At 41.4% G+C, this 25,192-nt stretch overlaps 2 protein-coding genes across 2 annotated transcripts; one reads left to right on the top strand and one right to left on the bottom strand.

Moving 5' to 3' along the window:
• Positions 1-202: 202 nt before the first annotated feature.
• On the bottom strand, positions 203-15,884 carry nmbr (neuromedin B receptor). Its single transcript, XM_076155113.1, has 5 exons — positions 15,457-15,884; positions 8,733-8,874; positions 8,176-8,382; positions 1,549-1,787; positions 203-365 (listed from the first exon to the last, which is right to left on the bottom strand). The coding sequence occupies exons 1-5, from the start codon at positions 15,882-15,884 to the stop codon at positions 203-205; spliced, it is 1,179 nt and encodes a 392-aa protein (XP_076011228.1).
• A 4,828-nt stretch (positions 15,885-20,712) lies between these two features.
• gje1a (gap junction protein epsilon 1a) lies at positions 20,713-22,639 on the top strand. The gene is made up of 4 exons (XM_076154877.1): positions 20,713-20,751; positions 21,348-21,530; positions 21,955-22,152; positions 22,442-22,639. The coding sequence occupies exons 1-4, from the start codon at positions 20,713-20,715 to the stop codon at positions 22,637-22,639; spliced, it is 618 nt and encodes a 205-aa protein (XP_076010992.1).
• Positions 22,640-25,192: the final 2,553 nt, after the last annotated feature.

Genomic DNA, 25,192 nt, shown 5'->3' with positions numbered 1-25,192 from the left:
ATGGAAACGATTTATGGTATGATTTGACGTGGGCAGTCAAATCATTGGACTGTTGCGAGGCCCTGCAGAGTTTGGTCTCCCCTGTATCTGCTCCAGCCCATTGATTTTCCTGCGTCAAACCTTGCGTAGTTCCCGCCGCAAGTTGCAGTACTCCTGGGATTAAGCGAAGCCAAAAATGTGATGATTTTCCTCTGCGTATGTTTCACAGAGCCACTTCCTGTCTGTTGGAATTCCCATTGGCAGCAGGAGCGGTGACGGCTGCGGTGGGCATGGTTTTCTTGATGGAGGTAAGGCGGATGTGGGAGGTACTCTGCAAGTAGCTGGCCTGGCGTTTAGGGCGGGTGCCTTGGCCGCATCGTAGCTGGCTGGAGGAGAGGAAAGAACCACAACGAGTACATTGTTAGAATATTAGATTGTACACATCGTACCTCAGATTTTGTTCAAATCAGTCAATCAGTTCTTGCTTGTGTAACCAACCTCAGCCAAGCCCATTACTCATTTGTCAAACATTTATTCCAAAGTCTCTCAATCTCCTGTAACACCATAAAAAGACGGTAAAATATCTCGATCGATCCAGACAGCAGACTTTTATTATGCAACTTAAATGATAGCCAAAGCTCTGAGGTCATCTTGCAGCTGTTACAATAAGAAAATTGAGTTACTGTGTCATTTGTCATGTCATATTTTTACATAATACCGCAAAGAATAACAATTAGGATTGTTAGGTTTCCCGTAGTTACAAGACTTGCTGGCTGTGCTTCATGGAAATCTTCACACTTTGACCAGCTGTATAACTTCTGTGAAATCGACTTTTGTGTAATGAGAAATAAGTCAGAAGTCAGCCGTATAATTGCCTCCCACAGGCACATATTCTCTCAATAGATTCTCTCTTGCTACTGAGGTGTCAGGCTTCCCTTGCAAATGTGGCCCAAATGAAAGCACAAAGCCCGTCCCTTGGTTGCTGTTTAGGGCAGGATTGTGCCAGACTGTTTTTTTAATGTGAAATTTTGAGAATTTCCATCAAACTATGGCAGAGGAACGATTCACTGCGGGGTGTTAAGTGGGATTTGGGGCACTCGAACAGAAGTGTAGAGCATCTGCTTTGATTACTTGGCTTTGCTGTGAGGTTTCGGATTCACTTCACAGTTTGAAAATGAGATGTAATCCTTTCGTCCTTTGCTCAGTCGGTTTTTGGAGTTCTGGACGTGTGCAGCCGTTTCAAGGACTTTGATTCATCTAACATACGAGTAAGTTCCATGACCTGTGCCTTAACATCAGCAACTTTATTCATTCTTGACTCTGTGACCAGTCAAAAAACAGTCTCATTAACATTTTTGTCTATTGATCAAATCCAGTGATCCACTTTATTCTGCGTCGTTTCAAGTTATTGACATTTTCTAGCAAATTCATGAAGCAAGTGAGGTCTTATTGGAGACAGGTTGACATCATAAAATGTGGCAGTCGGGCATCAAAAGCAGACAAAATGAGTAGATTAGACGGCCATATCTTGTAGTGAAATAATAAGCGAAGTGCAGATGTGTGGCAGACCTGTTGAAGTGCCGGCGGAAACTCTCGCTGAGCAGATAGAGGGCGAACGGGTTGACACACGAGGAAGAGAAGCTGAGGACTCTGGCCAGCAGGGTGATGACTAAGTGGGCCAGAGACAGATCGGTCAGGTGGTAGTGGAAGGAGCGGTACATGTAGAGCACGTGGTTGGGGAACCAGCAGAGGGCGAACAGGCCCACGAACACCAGCACTATCTTAGCCAGACGCTTCCTGGTCTCCATCTGCAGAGAGGAAGAGGAAACAGACGATGAGAATGACAAACAGCAGGTGAGCAGCACAGGCCAACACACACACGAGGATATTGTTGACAACATTTTAGGAGTGTAATGATGCATTTAATTACAATACTGATTTAAATGGATGCTGAGCACTTATCTGCTAAGAGTTCAGTTTCATTTATATTCTTCCAGCAGTAAGATACGATTTGAATGAAATGATCTTGGTTTATATTCCAAAATTGTATTGAAATCGAGAAAAAATTTAGCAGCTTTCACGATTGAAATAGATTTTCATTTAAGTGCAGTACAATTTCCAAAACTGTCTCTTTGCCTTATTCTGCTTTTTCCCACAAGGCTGGTTGAAATCACATCACCACACTGCACTGGCATTTTTATTTTATTTTACTTGGTTTGAGAAAATTAAACAGGTGAAAAATGTTCAGAGGTAAGAAGCCATAAAATAGGGGAGGTTGGGAACGGCTCAGGATTTGTTCCCTAATCTGTCAGCGGGCACGACGCAGGAGAGGAACATTTGCGACTTTAAGCAGTTGCATCTCTACTTACTAGGAAAAAACATGTATACTGCTTGAACGGAGACTAGGCTTGATTTCCAGCGGGGTTACCCACCATGCACGGCAAAAGCATCTCGCGGAAATCCGAGAGTGAGATGTGCAGAAGGAGGGAACAACTGTGTTTATATAGAAAATGCATTACATTTACAAGACTCTACAAGGGATCTGACCTTGTTAAGCGACTACTTAGAGATGGTAAGAGACATATGAAAAAGGTTAGTTCTGCCACTCATCCTCTGCACGGAGGGATTTTTGCACGTGGAAAAATGTCAGCTGTGTTTTTCAAAGTGCTTCTCTGTGTACAACAGACGCTATAAAAGTCAAACACCTCAGACCTTCTAACCTTCTGATTTAAAGCCAGAGGGAGAGTCTTAAAAGTCTTATTTTTAAGACTCTACCCGTCAGTGTAGATTATTTTGAAGTGCTCCGAACACGAATCACATTTATTTCCAAATGAAACAAGATGTAATCAGGCTGAAACTTGAACTAAATTAGCCTTTCAAGAACAGACCTAAATGGTGTTAAGACGTTTTGCATCACTTTGTGTCTTACTCATTAAAGGCTTAAGTGGAGGCTAACCAAGGATGTGGGTTTACAAGTGATGCATCAAAGTTTTAATAAGCAAAATCCCACAAGTCCACATACAACAAAGCCCTTCAATCACAGAACTCTCATTGATATGTTGGAGAGTAGACGATTCCTCTACAGCTGCTTGTAAGAACATTTCTCGTTTTTTATGTTGAAAAACGATTTTGTTTTGAAGTTTACCCCCATTTTTCTCCTAACGTGGGACACCCAGGCCTTTTGAAGCCTTTGGCACGTAGCTCAGCTTTTGGCCTCTGGAGGGCGTAATGCGTAGGAGTTCATTGGACCAAGCGACAGGAATGTTGGCGATCAAACAGGATGTGGGAGCGCGTTTCCATTGGAAGACTTTGAAAGCAATTTTGATCATATCCCAAACTTATTCCATTCGCGTTTCAGCAGTGTCATCGATTTGCGTCTTAACATTGAGGTGATTTTAGGGTCAGGGGGGTCGTCTCTATGCGTCTTTGCATTTGCTCTGATTTGCTGCCAGTGGTTGTGGTAGCATTTCTCTCTTTTGCGATATAATGTGGTATTTCTCCATTGAAGTATGACTTACAGGACCTCACAGATTGATGAGAGCAGTCGGCCTTTCTCAGTCCTTCAAAATGCCTCTGACATGATCCCCATCACTCATCGTGACCTCATGGAGGCTTATTAATCCTGACTCTTATTACAAACAGATGAATATGAGAACCACCTTTTCATTTCTGCCCTTTCTCTCCCTCTTTTCATAGGTCTGTGCTCCGGCCCATCTCTTTCACAACATGTGTGTCCTCTAATTCTTCTAGTCGCACTTCAATACATCTCTGGCCTCATGTGGGGAGCCGTACTATCAGTGTATCATTAAATGGGATTTGCGCTTCAGAGCTTTCAGTACTTTCTGCAAACACAGATGCACACACACACACACACACACACGCAAACACAGGCAAGCAGCTGCAGACTATCCTGTAGGATCAGATCTACAGAGGTTTGGAGCCAATTACTACATTAACTGCAAACCGCTGCCGCTACAATGGCGAGCAGGAGCACTTATCTGGAAGCAGCATTTATTGTGTTGTCAGAGATAAGAAATACATTACAGCTCCTGTGTGTGTGAGTGTGTGTGTGTGTGTGTGTGTGTGTGTGTGTGTGTGTGTGTGTGTGCGCGCGCGCACGCACACGCGTACGCGTGAGTGTACACACATGTAAACATATGGCAAGAAAAACTTTTTCTGTTTCAGAATACTGACAAATGTCATCATTCGACATGAACTTTGCCTGTGAAAAGAGAGAGAGAGAGAGCACTCACGTTTATCTCCATTGATATGAACAAAACAACTATAAATTGTCCAACACTTTTGCTGCACAAATACATGAAAAATACCAAGTTAATCATGAAGCCGTGACATCCTGTTCAATGAATGTGATCTTGGTCCCAGTTTGCCATTGAGAAAACTGGTGAAGAAAGAAAATATGCAGCCAAACCTCAGGACAACTTAATCATATATTTGATCTGTCTGGCGTGTGGTATTTTACACAGTAATAGTGGCAGCAGAGCAGTTAGAAGTTAGAAAGAGCAGTCGTTGGCAAGGGTTCAGAACTTCAGAAGTAGTTTCAGAAGTATTGAAACGTTAGAAATGTATCATTATTTTTGTCAACTATATTTCTAAAGTTTCTAAAGCTGATTGACAGGTTGAGACGTTGTCTGCAAGTCAACCTCCTGTCAACTCCTGCACACATTCATATTAGCTTTCAGTGTCACAAGTGGCAGAACAGAACAGGGAAGAATGAAACGAGTTTTTACATAGAATTCTACAAACTTCAAAAAAAGTGAAGCTACTCTAGAATAAACCAGGCGTGATGCTGGGAATTGAACTTTTCATTTTGATCAATCTAACTGCACCTTGGCTGAATGTTAATGGTTCACTACCTCATTTTCTTACTGCACCCAACGGTGCCACTAAACCTTCAGATCAATGTACGTTTACTTCTCTAATCAACACAGTGGGGATTTCAGGGCGCTACTGTGACAACAAAGGCATAAAGAAACGTTTTAAAACAGCATGAAATATTAGTGATGGAGGTAGAAATGTTTTTGTTAACGTATTTCAATCAATTTTAGCCACTCCCATCCTGTTTATTGATGGCATTTGTATTATTAGCATTGGTATTATTAATAACTTGAAGTAGCACCATCATGCTACCAAAGTAGGATAAACTGAAAAACAGAAATTAGTAAAATGACATCTCATGGTAGGCTAAGTAACTAGTTGGAATAGTTATATTATTATTATTACATTATTCAAGATGTTGATTGACCATATAAGTGTAATTATTTGTAATGACTTTAACATGCCGTAAGGGCTGATTATGAAAAACACAACACTAATGAGCTTTTTCTGTAAATGTGTCATTACTGATACGCCACTGATGGCAGCTTTTAGACTTGTACCATTACAATAGCATTCTTAATGACAGCTGAATGACAGCTCTGAATTCTACATAACAATTCCCCTGGCAGGCATGTGTCCAAACTGCCTAAATCTGTGTGTGTTTTTGGTGCAGGAGGACACTAAGTGAAAGCCATTCAGGCATCGATTTGGCAGGTCGCCATGACTCACACTCTCTCTCAGGCTCATTCTGGCTTACAGCAACATCAAATAAGAATAATACAGAAACCAAAGCACTCAACAGGAAATCCCCAACACCTCCCAAAGCAGACAACAAACTGTGGGGAAATGCGAGTTGCAAGTCAGTCAGCACTTTGTGTACATAAGTTTGGGACAGCATTGAATTTAGATGATTTCATTCAGCATTACATTTTACTTCTAAGAGAAATTGGGTTGGTTCATCAAAGTAAAATGATCGTTGGACATTAGACTTAAGATGAATAGTACAATATATGCAGAGACTTTAAAAAAGGTCACATTTTAAAACACCTTATTTCTTTAGGTAAATGCCATCCCAATGCTATGATCTTTAAAAAAGTCTATATTAGAATTTGAGAAAGTATGAATATGCCATTGCCGCTTGTCTTGTAAAATATATAACAAAAACCTGACTGCAATAGATAATTTTTAATGCCATGACAAAAGGTGCTCATATGTAGCAGACTCAGAGCAACATGATCAACCCACTGGTCATATTTGTGTCAATCTGAGGAATGTAACTTCACCAACTCCTGACACACATACAATACGTGTCTTTATACTCCTATTACCTCACCTGCTGCTACTTCATTTTCAGTCACGGAACTACAACACGGACGTGCAAGGGTGAAGACTCCAATGCACACAAAAGCCGTGGATAAGGAACAGTCTTTATTGTAAACTTAAGTTCCAAGGTAGGGCAACACAAAGGGGGAGCACACAAGATAAAAAAGACTTAGAAGAACAGCCAATAACTCACATGGGGAAGAACATACAAGCAAACAGGACCACATGAAACTCACAAGAGGATCTGGAACGAGGGAAAACAGACTGGTTTATGAGGTAATGACGGGAGACAAATGAGGGAATAGGGATCAGGTGTATGGAGCTGGGAACCGATTGGCTGGTGGGCATGAGAGGGGAAATGAGGAAAAAAGGAGAGCCACATCCAGACACAAGCTGGCAGGAGAAGGCAGATAAACACAGGCACGGCAATTTTGTGCCGGACAGGTTGCTTGCAGCGATGATTGAATAAAAGCATATTTGCTGAAAAACAGCTGCTCGAACCTCTAATTCTGCATTAAAATCAAAATAGATCAGAAATAGATCAAACAAATTCACTCAGTAACTCTCTGCCGGCCCTAGAGAGCTTTGTGTGTTTTTCGCTTTGCCTCTCTCCGGTGCTCGTGCTCACCTTGTGTAAAGGTTGCGGCATCAGAGTTGATTCACTGTTTGTTGGACTCTCCATTAAACCTGACATTAGCCAGGTCACCTGCTGCAGCACAATGACCTGCCTGGACCTGCAGAGCCAGACTTTCAGCACGCAGGCTCGCTTACGTGATTTGTGTCGAGGACGAGTCCTCTCCAAACAGTAGCGGTTATAAGAGGACTCATTCGTTGAGGGCCTTTTACATGAAACACCTCAAGTTAATGGGCTGTACACAAAACTAGACAATAGATAATACAACAATGATACAATCAGTCCTGTAATACTGCGGTGACGTACAACCATTTACTGACACAAGTACAGCAACTAACTGCATATACCTGCAGTAAATAACTAGTATGTAGTCTCACTGTAGACTTAATCTGTCATTTTGCACCACATAATAGCATAGTAAGTATGTATATTCAGAATGAAGATATACTTTATGTCAATAGTAATAAAATAACATGTTTAATTTGTGAATATATGCCTATTTAATTATCTGAGTGTTAGCAGGCTTTAATCCTGAGTTGTTAAATAGTCTTTGGGTGACCTTTCCAGATCAATAAATGCCATTGATCACACATGCCACATTTAACTTGGAACCATTTGGCTTTTAACAATTCAATTTCTTCCTCCGACAGATGTTTTCTCTCCATCTGTGAAGCTCAGGCCAGCATGAACTGTCATCCTGACGGACATAGTACTCTGCTTAACCCCTCGGATGGCTTAAATGTTCACCAGAGCCTCTTAAAGCCGCGGAGGTGTGAGGTGGGGGTGCAAAAAGCATCGGGTCCACTTGGAGCCATGTTAAACAAGACCTCAGGGCTGTTTACTGTTGAGTGAGTAATGGGCCATAAGGTGGTTATGTTGTTGTTCTTGCTCTCCGACGGATTCACTGTTGTAATCATTCATACAATCTGTGTTGGGCCATGTGTGTTGAGGTGCATGCTGCCTGTCCATAGCGTCATGTATGTGAATGTAGAAAATGATGACTAAGCAAAATTTGCAAAGCGGTACTCTATCGGGCTAAGAAGACTAAAGCCATTAATAACACAGGGACATGACGGAAATGCTTCATTTGCAGATGGTGGTCGGTGACTTTATTGCCCTGTCAATCACCAACGTTAGTGTTTTCCTTTCACAACCTTGGCTGATGTAAATAACACTTACTAGGGGGTGTGGTGTTCAGGGTGGTTGCCAGGCGGATTTGAGATGAATGACATAGTGATGATACATGGTTGCTAGGGACATTTTATGAGGTTTCTAGGATTTCAAGTGCTACCTGAGATTTTGTTCTGTGTTGAACTAGGTCACTAGGTGTTGTTGTTGTTGCCATGGTGGAATTACTCTGTTAGCTCATTCATTCACTCATTCATCCCTTGGGCGTTGTTCACCTGTCTTTTGGTGTGTTCGCTGATTTCCCCCGGCATGTCGTGGGCACTCTTGATGAGTGTGCGTGCAATGTGGTAGTAATATACAGAGATGATGGCCAGAGGGATCAGGAAGTAGACCAGGAAAATCATCACTGAGTGGATCTTTGGATGCATCTGATTGGACATCGGGTACGGTACACAGTTCACAAATGTGACATTACCACTTTCCTGAGGAGAGGAGAGGAGAGGAGAGGAGAGAGGAGAGGAGTGGGTAGAGGAGAGGAGAGAAGAGGAGAGAAGAGAAGAGATAAAATTGAACCAATTGTCATTCATGAATGGCCTGTAACACATTTTACAGCTGCTGTGTGTAGTATTAGCAGTGATGAGCCTTCAAAACTAAGTGATGAACACCAGGCATTTAGGCAGAATGAAGCTTAATCACACTACAGCAGCTGAGAACACAAACACTAGCTGTGCCGCTGTGTGCCAAATCTTTGAGGCTTTGAGACTTTTGGTTAAACGTAGTAGGTGAACTACTGTCATTGTTGTCATCTTATGTAAAGTTGTAATGTTCTTACCGGCATGGCCACAACTTCTGAGAAAATGGCCTCGGGCACGGCTAGCAGGACTGACAACAGCCAGATCGAAACGGCTTTGAGACATGTCCAGAAGACAGCGCTGGACGTCTGGATGTCCATCGGGTTCACTATGGCCTTGTACCTGACAAACAAAGAGATATAACCAGAATTTGAAGAGCTCTGTTTCTATTGGTAGAGTGTGGAGTTTGTACCACTGGTGGTTCACTGGAAATTTCTGCAGAAGATCATTTGACTCGGCGGCTTCTTGTTGATGTGGTACAAAATATTTCACAACCACTTGAATAAAGAATAAACAGCCCAGACTCAGAATAAGCGGTTTGTAAGAGATTTAAATCATTGTGGCCTGTACGGAATGGATTTGTGTGCTGTGAGATTACAGTTTGATCTCTCCAGGTCACAGGGAAACCGACATGGACAGACCACTCTGCTGCAAATGTGACCTTCTTCTTTTTTTTTATTTTAGTGACAGGAGACATTTGTTCTCTTCTCCTCGCTGTATGTTATTGAGGTCGACGGGGGGTGGGGGGTGGGGACAGGATGGATCAGGCCACAAACAAGTGTACAGCCACAACACTGTGGCTGCAGAATGATTCATTTATGGGCTCCATAGCAGAAAGTGTCACACACTCTTATCCATAAATCTTACATTTGTTGTAACTCTTTGCGCAACATGAAAGATATGCTACCTTGTGTTTTATTGATGTAATGATTTATTGGTTTGTTCGTGTCATACAGATACTGTAAACTTTTATGCTTTATGCCAAACAGTAAATTTGATAAACACATTTTGGGCAGGTGAGCGTACTTAAGAGGATGAGACTGGTGAATACAGTATGTATGCAGTAAGAAGGCAAATCTGGTGATAAATAAAAAAATATCTTTATAAAGGCCACACTAGTGTAAAGGTTTTTGGCAAAGGACAGACAATATCTAGGCAACACGAATGGGACTCAGTAGAGGACAAACTGTGCCTGTGCCAAGGCCAAACAAACCAGGACTAAATTTGTCTTGTCTTGTGAGTTCACTCAATTTGCCCCTGCAACATTAGCATTCAATCTGAGCACAAAGGTTCCCGTTAATCACAGTAACTCTACCTGAGCTTTATCAAACTTGACATTGTTATTCCACAGTTGCGATGCTCTCTAATCTTCACTTTTCACATTTCACATTCAACATTGAGATAAGGCTCTTCAGATAAAAAGGAGTCGTTATTCTTTTCCCCACTGTCACCAACAGTACCAGACTTCTGCGTTGATTGTTGCTGTACCCCTCTTGACTTAAAGCACGTTTTTCTTGGACGGGTCTTCTGATTGAGCAGGTTCTGGCTTCACGCGTGTCTAATCAGCTGTTATAGGGAACAAACCGGTGACCTCTGAATAAAGCGTTTTTTAATATCCGCGTCCTTCCTCGCATGTTGGTTTTGTGGCGGGGGTGAAAGCAGCACAGGCACCCGTGGGTTTCATATTCACACTTAGCAAGGCAGGTTGTTTACAAACAGGCAACTTCGTCCATTAGAAAGGCTGTGATATCAGCTTTTGAATGGAAAACTCATTTCCTGATCACACAGCTGTAGGCAGCTATCCGGCTGTGTGTGTTTGTGTGACCCTGACGGCCCGTAATGAGCCGCTAACGAGACTAAAGGCCACTTAAGATCCTGTAACGGCTCCTGACTTGCCTGAAGGACCTTAATAATCATAATGACCATAATGGATAATTAGCACAAAGATGTGATTGGAGCTTATGAGCCCCAATCACTTCCTGTCATGATGATGCACCACACAACACAAACCCACAACCAGATTGTTGTTGTCGGTCTCCTAAAGTAATGATCAATAACAAATGTTCAATGGAAACATTTAGTGCCACAACCACACACTCAATTTGCATTAGCGCCCTGTAGTCAACAGAAACATCAATCACTTCAGCCTCGAGCATGCGAGTCAAAACAATATTGGGACCTTTCATATTACTACTGTGAAATGCCACTAGTGCCTAAATATATAAGATAATATAATCAAAAATCAATCATGCTAATTCAGTAACTAGCAGCAAAAGTAGTCTCAAAGGTTTTAATAGATATAGATGTATACCTGTATTTCATGTCATTTCCGTAATATACTACGTGCTTCTGTATATCACGCATTAGCATCGGGCAGAAACTTTGACCTTTTTATATCAATCAAATCATAACAATCCCCTCAAGCAGATCATCAAAAGATAGATACTTTTACGACCAAAGCTGACCATTTCTTGAGGCAATTTTCAGTGTGACTTGAAGGCATTTTCAGAGTTAAAGAACTCCATTTTGCAAAGATGCCGCTCCCATAATAGTCCTCGATGCTTTGCCACCAGAACAGTAATGGACCTGAGCAGCCACAGCACCACAGCGGTCAAAGAGCAGCACCAAAAAGCAATCAACTCACCCAGTGATCCAAAAGCCTTCTGTCATTAAAATCCTATACTTCAACATTTTTTTGGGCTTTTTCAAACAAAATTTGGTCCAACTTCTCAGCGCTTGCTATTGAATTTTCATGATTGATGAATTAGCATGAAGAAGAATAGAGGCTGAAGGGGAAAGTGAGCAATTTTCATCTCGACAAAGAAAAGTGAAAACAAGATGATATGAAAGCTGCTCCGCTTATGAGCAGCTTTTATGTCATCAAATCTCCTGACGTGAATGAACTTTTCTAGGGAACAACGCTTGTAACAACAGAGGACAGATTAATGACGATGATGAGATACAAAGGGTGATGACTGAGAAAGGTCACGAGGGGAGGAGGTGAGAGGTGGGCTATGATTTCCATGTTCTGTTGTCTTTGGGTGTAATTTGTTGTGGTGTTGTTACCGCTTCAATCCAAAACTAATTTCAGGAGAGATCTTCTACACCTTAAACAAAATCAGAAGGAAGTTGAGCAAATCTCAACTATTCATGGCAAAACAGCTCCACTGCCACTATTCACTCTCGGCTTGTGAAGATCAGGTTCATTCACGACTCGCGCCCCAGGTTTGTATCACCAAGGTCCCTGTCTGTGGTTCAAAGGCAATTCCTTTTCTTTGCCAACATGTCAGGGCAGCACTAGACTGGTAGCTATGGTAACTACTCATCCGTTTGGCTGCACAAGTGCCAAATTTGCCTTCAAGTGAGCAGCAGAGTTAATTTCACAATGTACAGACAGGAAGGTTCATGAATTCTTTTAGTATAGTAGGCCTTCATTTTGTTAAATATTCCATACCAACATTGGATATCAAGCCTGGAGGGAAATGACAGAATGTAATGAAACTAAATGTAGCACATGAAAAGTAGAAGTCATTTTTGCAAAATGGAAATATTCATTTTTAAGAATTAATATGCCCTAGAGTCAATTTAATTTGAAGCATGACTCATGACTGAATGAAGACTCTGGGGCCAGGAAGTGTGAGAGTCCTAGAGCTCAATTGATAGATGAAGGCTGTTGGATTATGTTGTGTTTGTGAAATGTGTCAGACAATCAGATGGTCTTGTTTTGTTCTGGGGTTAAACATATATGCCTGTGTGAGAACCCCAAGGCTGCCACATTGTGATTCTGAAGGCTTTGTGTATCTGTCACTTCAGTGGATTATCATAATGTATGATGATAAAGTCACTTTCTCTTCCTTTTTATTATGTAATATATCAAAAGAACCATTTCAGTGTGCTTAAGTACAGTTTCGAGATGTTGGGATATTCCTTAATTGTAATGACAGGCTACTTTTGAGCTTCAATTATATGATCAGCAAAGATTACTTGTGCTGCTGTTTGACATTCTTTCGAGCACCACGTTGGCATTTTGTTGAATAATACAGTGTTTTTTCTGGTTTGCAGATGATGCGGGCAAACTGAAGTCTCCTTACTGCAACCAGCATCAGTCCAGAGGGAGATAAAGCTGTCAGATCTAGTTTACTTCCCCAAACGCAACAGGAATCTGGCATTTTCATTTTTTTCCCCCTCTTGTGTGCTACATATAATCTTGCAGAGTTTCACCAGAAGGTTATAGGAGTCAGCTCAACAGGATCATACTGGAATTTAGCTGTATGACCTCGGTCAGTTACTCAACATTTCAGATATTTAGTTAGAATTACACTCAGTGCTGTAAACAAAGACAGCAACAACCAAGGACGACATGATGCCATCTATTCTGGCCGGCATATTTGTCACAGTGAAGAGGTGCTGACATTCATGGGGGTGGCTTCTGCGTTTAAGTGACCAGCTTTTCCTTGAACCGTTCAACCAAATGCATTAACCCCGGTGTGTTGCAGTGATACACAGGATGCTCTTCATGTTTTTACAAGACTGTGTTGAAGAGAGATAAAGAGCTTCCTGAGCTAAACCAGAACAGTGATTGATTCCTTTGAGTAGTTTGTTCATCATTTATTAGAGAGTGTCATTTGGGATGTAGGATTAGTCAGTTTGTGCCTTATTTTATTCCATTTACATTCCACCATCAGGCGATCGGGAAGAAGTATCAGAAAAGGGAGGAAATGCATGTGGAGCAATGCATCCTCCACCTGAGCTGCTTTGACTCAGAAATCAAGGAAACAGGAAGAACTCACAACCTGTTAATCCTCCGTTTCACAGTGACTTGTTGCTTCCTGTGAAACCTGAAAAGCCATGAAGATAACCGTGCGTATAAATTCACAAATCAGTAGTGCTACAGTAAAGTACCAGTACCAGTAAAAAAATGATATGAATGAATATGAATGAAATGTTAGCACCATTGCTACTTGTCTTCTTCTTTCTGGTACTACCACTGCTGCTGAAAACTCTCTTTAAGCCCCACCCCTTCCCTCTCTGATCTAATCAGCAGAGAGTTTAAGAAGCCTCTCCCTCCATCCAGTCAGGTGCGACTCATCATTAATCATTGTGTTAATTAGCCTAATGAGCCGCACCTGTAGCAGCTCGAGTCAGACCACTGGCGCCATGAGGAATTAACCCTGAACGATTAGATTTAATGAACTTTATTTGATTCATAAAAATTGTTCGATTCGCCTGGATGAAGATGAGTTCCAGGACAAGAAGGTAACACCTGTCCCCAAGTGATCCCTTTACAGAATCTACTCCATCATCTACATCCAAACCCTGTACCTTTGCATCTAGAATTTAGATATGTTAATGGATGAATTTGTGGGTTTATTATATTGCACAAAAGTACATATATATTGCGTATCATCTAGGGAAAAGGATTCTCTTAATGTTAACCAGGACAAAGGGCTACTCACTATCATTCCCTCCTCTCTCATTCATAATGTTACATAAGCTCTCTCTCTCACTACCCACACACACACATTCGACACAATTTCCCATGAGGTCACTGATGTCATTCCTTACACTGGTTGATTGATAATTTCTAAACCTGACACAAACAACGTGCAAGGGCTGGAATAAATGGATAGAGGTAATATCTCTGCATGTGTGTATGTATTTATGTGTGTCTCTTCTTCACAAAGCAGCCGCATTCATTTGATCCAGACACATGCAAGACTCCATGAGATGCACAAGATGGACAAACTAAAGGCCAGTGTTCAGTGATTATCTACCTGCTCGGCTTTATTCAGGGCTTTTCTGAAAACCTGCTCGGTCTCAAGCCGTGATGTTACATCAGCTGTGGTGATTAGTTTTAGGGACGGACAAAGAAAACTGGGTTAAATTCCCTCCAGCATTGTATACACACATAACTGCAATATTAACTGAAAAGCATCCCTTATTTTAATCTTTGTAGGCAGTGCTGAGCATGTACGCACATAATCACAACATAATTATTATAATAATTGTCCAATAATTGCAATCTTTCATGTTTGTAGTCTAGCTGTTCCTTTTAGTTTTCCCTTTCCTTTATTTTTGTACTCTTCTTCAATAAAGCCTTCCCCTTCATTCAGACAGTAATGCACTATTCAATGCCTCACCACAAATCATCTAAAAAGGGTTTAATTATGTTGCAGAGTATGTTCAGAGTCTCCAGTCGGAAATAAATCACAAATTGATCCCAGATTGAACACTGAGCTGCCAGCTTAAAGCTTAAAATAGCCCTGGATCCAGACCCCCATATGTGTTCTAGAAATTAATATCTCATCCTAATTAGATGTCTCTTAATACTTTTGCACAGTTAGAAAGGGAGGCATTACGTTCTCACATCCTGGCCATTTGGGTGATCCTTTTATCCTAAATGAATTATAGTGAGTCACAACAGTGTAATGAGCTTCAACTCAATTCATCAGCATGATTAAACTAAGAGCCAGAGAGCGCTGGCAGTAATTCCTGTGACCGATCAATGTCCATTTTGTACAGATACGGTTTGCATTTCCAAACAAAAAGTTTTTGGGTGAATATTAAGAGGAATACATATAGCACAATAAGAACTCACAAGATCTTACATACATAAATGATGTGAAAGGAGGAGGGAGGCGTTCACATCACATTCAAACCATTCAGATAAATCCACACTGTCACTGCCCCTGGAGTGGAATCAAGAGAAACTAGTGCTAAAATAGAAAGATGTATTATAATAAGGATTGTGTGTTTTTGAAGTCATAGTGATCACACATGACAAGCTTGGACTAACAGCAATAGTGCCACTTACATTCATATCCCTATGAAAATGTCCTATGGATGCCACATGTTTCACTGTGGGGATAATATGGGAAGTTAAAGAGTTTCTTAAACAGTTGATTTGCTCTCACAGCAGCTTACCTGTCCGCGCTGAGCGCCGTGAGAGTGAACACTGACACGCCGACCGAAGTGAGCTGGATGACGGGTATGAGTTTGCACGCCGCCTCGCCGAACACCCACTCCTCGGAGAAGTAGCGGAATGCGTCAACGGGCACGCAGGTGACCAGCAGCAGCAGGTCTCCCGCCGCCAGGCTGGAGATGAAGATGTTGGGCACGCTCCGCATGGCGCTGTTGGTGATGAAGATCTTCACCAGGGTGATGTTACCCAGTAGACCCACTGTGATGATCAGAATGTACACCGAGGTCATGACGCAGCGCACGATTAAGTGGACCGTCTCCCCGCTGTCCGACGCCTCCCACCAGTCCGGCTCCTCGGTAGAGTTTGGGTGAAGCGCCTCGGCGTCTCCAGCGAGAGCCGGGGACAAGTTGGAGAGGAACTCGTCGTCCATCGCCGGGTTGCGCCTTCTTGTGCTGGGATATCTTCTGAGGACGCTCCAGTAATGACTGCAACTACACGGGGTGACAGGTTTGCGCTGCTTGGATGCGCAACGGAAAGCTCCGTGCGCAAAAAGGCGCAATGACAGCAGGAGATCTTATACTTCAGAACAACCTGCTGCAGAGTGAGGAAGGAAACTTTCTTTTAAAGAACTGGCTCACTTTCTGTCTGTCTGACTGACTGACTGACTGACTGACTGTGTGTGAGAAGGGCGAGAGGCGACTGACGCGTGTAAAGGCAAGGAGGCACTTCATTACACGAGCAATCTCCCTCTCTCTACCTCTCCCCGTATCTCTCTCTCTCTCTCTCTCTCTGTGTGCATGTGTGTGTGAGAGAGAGAGAGCGCGAGAGAAAGGGAGAGAGAGCGAGAGAGAAGCAAACGAGGATAAATAGATTGATCGGCGTTATAGATAGAATTGGCTCGTGAATTCTAATCATGAAATCTCAATTAAGTGATCTGAATAAAAGACGAAACAAGGCACACAAAAACAACAACGTGTCATGTGATTGTGTGAATGTGATTGATACCTCAATATTTGATTTGCTTGTATGTTGAGTGGACAAAGGATGGAGAGAGCGAGAGACTAGAAGAACAGCTTGTGTAGAATGCTAATAAATTGCCAATGCATATTTCACATAGAGCTATGACATAGATTGTAGATCTGAACAGGCTATTTTTGAATTGATCAGCTATAGTTTTTATATCAATCCTGTGCATTGATGCATGTTACAACAGATTGTGTGTGAAAGTGAGAGGAGGGGCAAAAGAGGGAAGGTGAGAATGTGCGTGTGTGTGCATACAAGTGAGGGGGGAGATAAAGGAGGCGAAAGAGAGGAAGAGGAATGAATGAGAAAGTGTGAAGTAATGGATATGTGTGATTGTGTGCGTGTGTGTGTGTGTGAGAGAGAGAGAGAGGCCCATATTTAATCTCAATTTTCTATTCTGCTCTATCATCTGTGACGTCAGCCGTCATCCTCGAGTGTTCACATGATTGTGCTCTGCCAGTAGAGCTGCTCACTTTAGTCTAAAAGTAAAGTTGTACAAATACACTCCAGTTAAAGTTGCTGTGTGAGACACTTTGAAGCACCTCAGGGTCATTATCATAACTAACATAACCAACAGGGACTACATCCCTACAGCATCATTAAGGTGGGCAGCATTTAACAAAGCAAAGCCTGGGATTTAACAAAAGGGATTTATTTTCACATCAATAACACATTTGTATAAATTTTGAGGTCCCTGTTTCTTTAGCAATGTTTGCATTCATACCTATACCTACCTATACTGTACAGAATCAGTGTTTAGGCTTTATTAAGTTAGTGTTTTACTTCTTAGTATAGGTAAGTGTTGCTGTGCATATTTGGACAATGCAGGGTTATTTGTAAAAAGGTTTGTGTGCCCTTGCTTGGGGGTAGAAAAAGCTTTGGACCGGCCCTGTTGCCAAGATAACTTCTAAATCCGCTTATGTGAAGTAGCTCCACATTTCTGGGCCCACAGTGTAGAAATGCCTAATGGTGACTGGAAGGGGTTAATGTGATAAATGAGTAAGTTATTGACTCAGGTCACAAAGCATTCAATGTTCTCTATAGTGCATTGATGTGAGATGTTGGTGTCTTTGTAAAGAATTACATTAACATGCGCAAAACCTTGACTGATTGAAGTTAAACGAAGCAGGCAGGTGATGAGATTTTACACACAAGAGGCTTAAATGTGTGCAGCACTGGTAAAATGAATTTATGTGCTTATCTGCTACAAACACCAGAATGCTTTTTTTATGAAATACACCTAAAACCCAGCAGTTTACTTTGTATGGATTTATTTTCCGTATCATTTAATGCTCATGTTACCTTCAAGGCTCAAACACAATCATGCTACTTTCTGCACACCAAGAGTTTTTACTATCATTGGTGTGTGGCTGTAGCGGTAAAATCTGAAGGTAAACAAAGTCAAACTGCTAATAGAGAGAAAGGGCTGCTGTGCTTTTACAAAATGTCTTGAATTATGTTTTGTTTTTGGTGTGAAAACCTCAAAAAAGCTGGTATTTATATTGGTTTGTGTTGGCTGTGTTGATATGATGGGACTGGGATAGAGCTCTCACTATATGTAATTCCACTCAAAGTCTATGAGGTTCTTCAGAAGAGTGGAGACATGGGGATTGATTGTGAGAGACTGGTTCTGGACGACTCTCCCAGTCTTCTTGGAGATGATCTTGCCTCGCCTGGACTTTGTCCCGCCTTCTGGATTAATTCCAATGACGCGCCTGTAAAACACAGTAGTATGAAAAAGGGAAAGAGAGGAAATCAACATCACTGGACAAGCCCCACCTTTTAATGAATTCAAGGGTACAGGTGGCCTTTTGCTGCTACTGTACATGTACATGATGTGCTACTTCAGCACCCTCACCCTGGGAGAGGACACCCTGGACTTCTTTGTTGGTATAGGTTTGCCGGCAGTATTGTATGATCGCTGTCCCACATTCTTCCTTGGCAAGCTCCAGGAGACGCAGCACATTAAGGTCTGTAAGAAGCTCAAAATGAGCATCAAAGCACTTTTGATTGAAGAGGTAAGGCCATTTGCTTCTGATATCCTCAATGTTTCTGGCAATACTGTATTAATGGTTAACAGCATGATGCTGTCGTCTTGCAGAATTTGGCTGTTTTTACAGCAATTTGTCACAGTGCATCTATTTCAAAGGATATTCAAATTTAATGAGAGCATGGCCTTATTCGAACTGGTTATTGAAAAGAACTTGATTTGATTTGATTCACATTTGTCCTTGGGCTTTATCTGTCTTTTTCAGAGGTAACACTGGTTATTTAATTAATTAATTAATTTTGGAGCCTACGTTTATGTTGAATAAAGATCCTGAAAAAAGTCAGCAGCTATCTGCTGCCACGTTGCTTTAACCTGGAAGCTTTGAAAGCAAATTAGTTTATATGGATTTATCAAGCTGAATTAAACTACCGTAAACAAATAAATACATGTAAATATTGATAGACCTCACTAACGTGACACCACTCACTGATCACGTGTCTTCCCTTATAAAATGAGCCTTTTAGATGAGTTTTCTTTATTGACTTTTGTGTAATATGTGAGGCTTTTCGTCTCACACTCGTATTAAGACGCTGACAAATCTCAGTCATTCATTACTTCTTCTCCTTCAGAGTCGAAGCTACTGCGCTTTTACGCACGAAGTCTGCGTCATTGATGGAGCCATGGTCTCCATCAATAACGTGCCAAACTCAACAGGGTGAGTACCGCAAAGACCGGATACTTTGTGGTCAGACCTACAAAGTAAGAGCCCCGGATAACTACTGCCATTGGGTCAAGATTTTATTACATTACCCTACCGAGTTCTTATCTTTCTTCTGCATTGCCAGAAATGGTCAGTGTCTTGCTCAATGACACGACAGCAGTGTGGATTTTCACCCCCCTCGCCCACTAAAACATAGGGAACATCAAATTAATCTGTAAGGAAACTTTTTATTGTTTAATTGTTGTAAGGTTAACATTTTGATTTAAAATTAATACAATCAACATTTTCACATTCCAAATGCATTCCAGTAATAACTTTGTATTTTAATATTCATAGCTTGTTTGCCTGCTCTTGTACTGCACACATACACATCTCATGGTTAAATGCATTTTTCATTTATTTTGAATATTGAAATGTATCAATCATAGTCTTTCTATATCTCTTTTTAATGTTATTATAAACTAAAACACGGTCGACATGTCTGCTAATCTCACATGAATTCATAAAGATTGATCGTCAGCTCAGTTATCGCTTCCTCTCAATCGCTCCTTGTTTTATTTTGAAAGGTATACGCGGCAATGATGTTACTTAATTCAGTCTGGCTTGTCCCTGGTCTCTGTGCCGTAAGGTCCCGCGGCTGGCGTGGAGTTTATAGACACTGAGTGGAAAAAAAGAGGGGGGAATGAACAACACGCCGCCTGGATTACGGTTGGTGTGTAGTCTTCAATTTTACTTCACTACTTGTCCAGTTTTGACGTTTTGAGTTTGACTTTTCTTTCTGTGTTGGTGGCCAAAGGATCTGCGTTTGGGACAGCAGCAGCTCCATGAGTGCTCTTCTAGAAATATTTGCAATGCAGGGTGTGTTGTCATCACTCTTAATTCCTTTACCCCACAAATACACATTTAGCCACGTTCCCATTTATTGCAAAGAGGTGCTTTAAATCCACCTCCCCCCAAAAAGTGAACTCTCGGTATGTCAGAAATAAGAATCTATTATTAATATCAAGTAAGTATTACACATGTAGAAAGTTAATGCTTGGGTGGAGAGTGTTCAAAACATTGCGTTTTTTTTAAGACTAAACATGCTCTTAGATCTAGGTGAGCTGTTGCTTTTCTTTACCTAATTAGGAGCAGCTATTGCATTGTGTTATGTTGCATGTTTGTCATTTCTCTCTCTGCATTGTGTGCATCGGGGAGGTTGTTTTCTTGTTTCCGCTGACATAGTTCAATAGGGATTATAACACAGGGAGCACATGCCCTCCGAGGCCCCTCTCTCTGTTGTTGTGCTTTTTTTTTGACTGAGTGGGTCAATTGATGGGAAGATAAAAGGCAAAAATATGCATTGACATGGAATTTCAGGAGAGAGGGGGTGGGGTAGTGTGTGTGTGTGTGTGTGTGTATGAGATAGAGAGGTTAATTTGGATATTTGCCGTCGGTGACCTTCCACTGGTGCCGACAGCAAACCGGCCATGAGGGCTTAGAAAAGTCCTGGAAACAGCCAGCGAATGACAATATAATGAAAATATGTCTTTAAACTACATCAAAAACTTCTATGAAGGATGCGTAAGTAGTCATATAAGGTTGATTCTCGGGATTTTAGTGTTTTTGTTTCGTGATCCTAACTTGATCTGTTTAGACAGCACGTTCCAACCCTCTTATCTGTTCTAAGCTTGTAATCCACCTCCTTTTACTTACTTCTCCTTTGGCAGAGTATAATATATGGAACCCAAAGGACTCTTTGATTTGTGTGAATGCTGTGAATGCTTGCTTCTGGCAAACATCCTCCAGAGTAGATAAACAGAACTTGGGAAAGTGTTTAATTGAAAGGGTTTTGTATGAGTCTTCAGAGCTCAGGGCCTCACAGCTGCAACTTTTTTTTTTTCTGCCTCACAAAAGGTGTACTTGCTCTTTGTCTCCTCAGGTTTTGTGTGTGTTTGTGTGTGTGTTGTATATGCCTATTCCATGAATTTGTGAACACGTGTTTGTACACATCATACAGTATATGTTTTTGTGCATACATACAACCTAAATACCTTTGTTTGTCTGTATGCTCATGTCTATTTGTATACATGCTTGATTTATTGGTGTGTGTAAATTGTGGTATTTGTGGGTATGCATAGCAAATTTTGAATGACTACATATACACTCTGTGTCTTCAGCTCAGGCCTCCGACGGTGATAGGCCAGTTCCACACCTTGTTTTTCGGCTCGGTGCGGATGTTCTTCCTGGGCGTTCTTGGCTTCGCCGTGTATGGGAATGAGGCACTGCACTTCAGCTGTGACCCTGACCGCCGAGAACTCAACCTGTTTTGCTACAACCAGTTCAGACCTATAACACCACAGGTATCACTGAACTAAGCACTCTTACATCTATTTTAGACCTTTGATATAAAAGTGCAATCAGGAAAAGTGTCAGTCTAATTGTGCCAATCAAGCCAGAGCAATGGACAATCACAAAGATTGGCACAGTAGTTCATCATCTGGGTAGAAAATACAATTCAGAACAATTGAAAGTATTCAGAAACTGGACTCCACAGGGGTTTCAGCCTGACTTACATCAGCCACACTTTTCACCTGCAACACCTGGATGGGCAATTTAATCCCACTGTGCAGAGTAACAGGTCTTTCTTTCTCGCTCTCTACCTGCTCGGCCTCCCTGCCTTCGTTAGTTCCCCTATCACCACAGTATTCTTCCTCTACTCTCCCTTCTTCTTACATCTTTGGTCCCCCTTGCTGATTTCCCTGCTCTGGCCCTCCTCTGCTTTAGGTATTTTGGGCGTTGCAGCTGGTTACAGTGCTGTTTCCTGGTGCGGTGTTCCACCTCTATGCAGCCTGTAAGAACATCGACCAGGAGGAGATCCTCGAACGAACCACCTACACCGTCTACTACATCATCTCTGTTCTGCTACGCATCATCTTGGAGGTCATCGCCTTCTGGCTACAAAGCCACCTCTTTGGCTTCCAGGTCTGTCTGTTGTGCATGCCACAGCTTTGCTTCTATGCCTCTCCAGTGATATATTAAGTAGAATTTAGCTCTTGACAATATTTAAATTCAATGCACTCAATGGGATTGGGTATCAAATTCCAGTACCAGTCAAGTTTGTAGCCCAATCCCCGGTGACAAGACTGAGAATTTATTTGAGCGATATTGCAAAGCCACTTACTGTATCAATCACGGCAAAATGAACCACAGGGAACAGTCAGTGCTGAGATGTTGTGACACACTGTCTCACGTGCCTCTTTGTTTTTCCCAGGTTCATCCTCTGTTCACATGTGATGCCAGTTCTTTGGAAAAGACCTTTAATGTGACTAATTGCATGGTGCCTGAACATTTTGAGAAAACCATCTTCCTCAGTGCCATGTACACATTCACCGGAATCACCATACTCCTCTGCATTGCTGAGATATTTGAGATCCTCTGCCGACGGCTGGGTTATCTCTCCAATCAATGATACCTTCGACAAAATTTCACATGCACACACAAAATGACTGAAAATACATATTGTTACCTCTGCCTGTTTGTAAATGGGCTGCTGGTTAGCTACTGCTGGGAACCAGGATGATTATGCAAGAGCTAAACCTCACCTCCAGTCTTACCCATTGAGTCATCACCTCTGGTCATATCTCTGATATCAATGTGTCCATATTGGCTGTAGCCATGAGCCTGGTCTGGTATGGATCAGATGGCCAGAGACTACACATCTCCGCCTCTGAAGTGTTGGGGTCAAAGATTTCTAGTTTTTTTTGAGATGAATGCCAGTTGTCACAAACAATCCCATTTGTAACAATTTCAGCGGCATGTAGTAGCTTGAAGGTCCCTAAAAAACATGCTCCAAGCTTCTGAGGGTTTTTAAATGCCAAACTTGCTCTCAAAAGCCTTAAAAGCCCTAGAACCGTCAAGAAATGCATGCAGCCATCTTAGCGTGTCTGTATGTGTACCTGTGTAAAAGTTCAGATTTAAGGGTTTCAGTCCATCCAGTGCACTGCCCTTTGTCATATCTGAAAGTCACTTGCATCATTCAAAAGAAAGTGTGATCCAGTAACATCACCCATGGGCTTGTGAAATGCAGGTGCCATTGCTCCTCACACATTCATGTGTGACAGTTATCACATCCGATATGTGTCAGTAATGGCTGCTAGCCTGTTCTGTTCCTTTAACTCCATCAACATGAGAAACACAACTTTGTTATGGCCTTTTGATGAAGTTGGCTTCTCTATCAAACAACAGTAAAATACGTCATAATGGACGATGGCCGAAGGTCTGCAATATGCAGAATCCCACTAATCCGGGGACTAAAACGCATGGACCAATTGCTGAAATGACATTGAACTAATTAAGCTTTATATGATGAGATTCATTCATCCAAGTGTTTGAAATACATTTAGAGGGTAAATAATGATTTGAAAAAAAATACCAATACGTTAAATCGGGTAAAACCAGATCATTACTTTAAGTATAGTAATAGCAATAGATATAGATATATATAAATTTGGGTTTATGTGTTGAAATTAAAATATTTACTACCGACTTTCTAATTACGTTTTTCAGTATCTTAAAATCATCCAGCCATTGACTGAATTGACTTGTTGACTTGTTCTTTGATAGAACAGATACAGAAGTTCAGAAAGTGCAGTTCCTTAGAATTTAGCTAACTGTTCAGATGAAACTGCACCTAAAGAAGGTCGGTGGTTTGGTTTTCATCGACCAACTCTCCTCTTCTTTGGACATTTGGTCAAGGCTGTTTTCAACCTCCAACTATATTTATATGGCTTTTTTTTTGCTAGATTGTAGTATTACACCTAATGCTTTCTTTAATTTTAAGGTCAGTGTCACTGTTGATGTATTTTGAATTACCGCTGTGTTTTGTACTGTTTTTAATCAGACATCCATCCAACTTGTGTTTTTTTAGGAATCTGTTTATCATCTCAGGTACAATATTGCATTTTCATACAAAATTCTGAAAAACCCCAAAACAGTATGGAGAGACTCAAATTGAATTGAAGACCTGGTCAATCTGATCGTGTTTAAAGGGATTTGTGACTCCTGTGCTTTGTGTTTATTGGCTGTCTGGTACCTGTCAGTGTGTGCTTGTTTTAATCTTCGGTTCAGTCACGTAGCCTCAGGCTTTGTTTATATCAACATTACGAAAAGTGTGTTTTTCCACATCTGTTGTGTACAGTTTAAATCAGGAGGGTATGGCATAACTACAGGCTAGATGCGTTTACAGGGCCATTATATAGAAATATGCAGTCATAAGGTGCTATGGCCTGAAGCCTGAACCTTCTGTCTGTTTACTGGAGCGCAATGTGAAAATACACGTTTTTTTCTCTTACGCTTACTTTGTCAGTTTACTTACTTACTTCATCTATTAACAATGCCAGAAATAATAGATTGCATCTGTTGATTGATATCACAAACTAAGTCTGCATCCATCATGTTGCATTTTCTTCCAAAGTTGAAGTCATGGCCAAACTCTACCTCGTTTTTAATGACCGGATAGCATCTACATTCACGTAGGCTTCCTTCATAATTCAGAGAAGGTGACTGATGAAAGTGATCAATCCAACCATCCAGCTTTCACATTAAGTTAACGTTATGCATTCAGTCCCAATGTTTCGCCACGGTAATGGAGGTGCAGCCAGAGGATGTAACACATAAATCAGTTGAGGTTCACGTCTTTGAGAAAGATCAGGAAGTGTCGCCTCAGTTTAAAAGAATGTTTTGTCAACTTATCAGACACAAATCACCTCCACTGTTTCCAGCCATATTCCTGAATTTACTCCTTTGCTGAAGGCTCATTCTGGACATCCCCATTTGAAATGAATAAAACCATATAATACCTTATTTCACTCATTTTTTGTCCTTCACAAATACAATATATAACCTCTCAGCTCTGTGAAAGAAAAAACATATTTATGACCATAAGTTAAAGTCATTTATGGAAAATTAACCCTGTCCTGTTTATCTGAGTGCTACCAGCGATCTTCCTTCTTGTTCTGTTCCA

Source organism: Genypterus blacodes, unplaced genomic scaffold (assembly GCF_046128005.1).
Source record: "Genypterus blacodes isolate CSIRO-AG114 ecotype Tasmania unplaced genomic scaffold, CSIRO-AGI_Gbla_v1 ptg000064l_1, whole genome shotgun sequence".
Lineage (NCBI taxonomy): Eukaryota > Metazoa > Chordata > Actinopteri > Ophidiiformes > Ophidiidae > Genypterus > Genypterus blacodes.
Note: the sequence above shows the minus strand (reverse complement) of the source record. Positions and strands in the feature narration are given on the sequence as shown.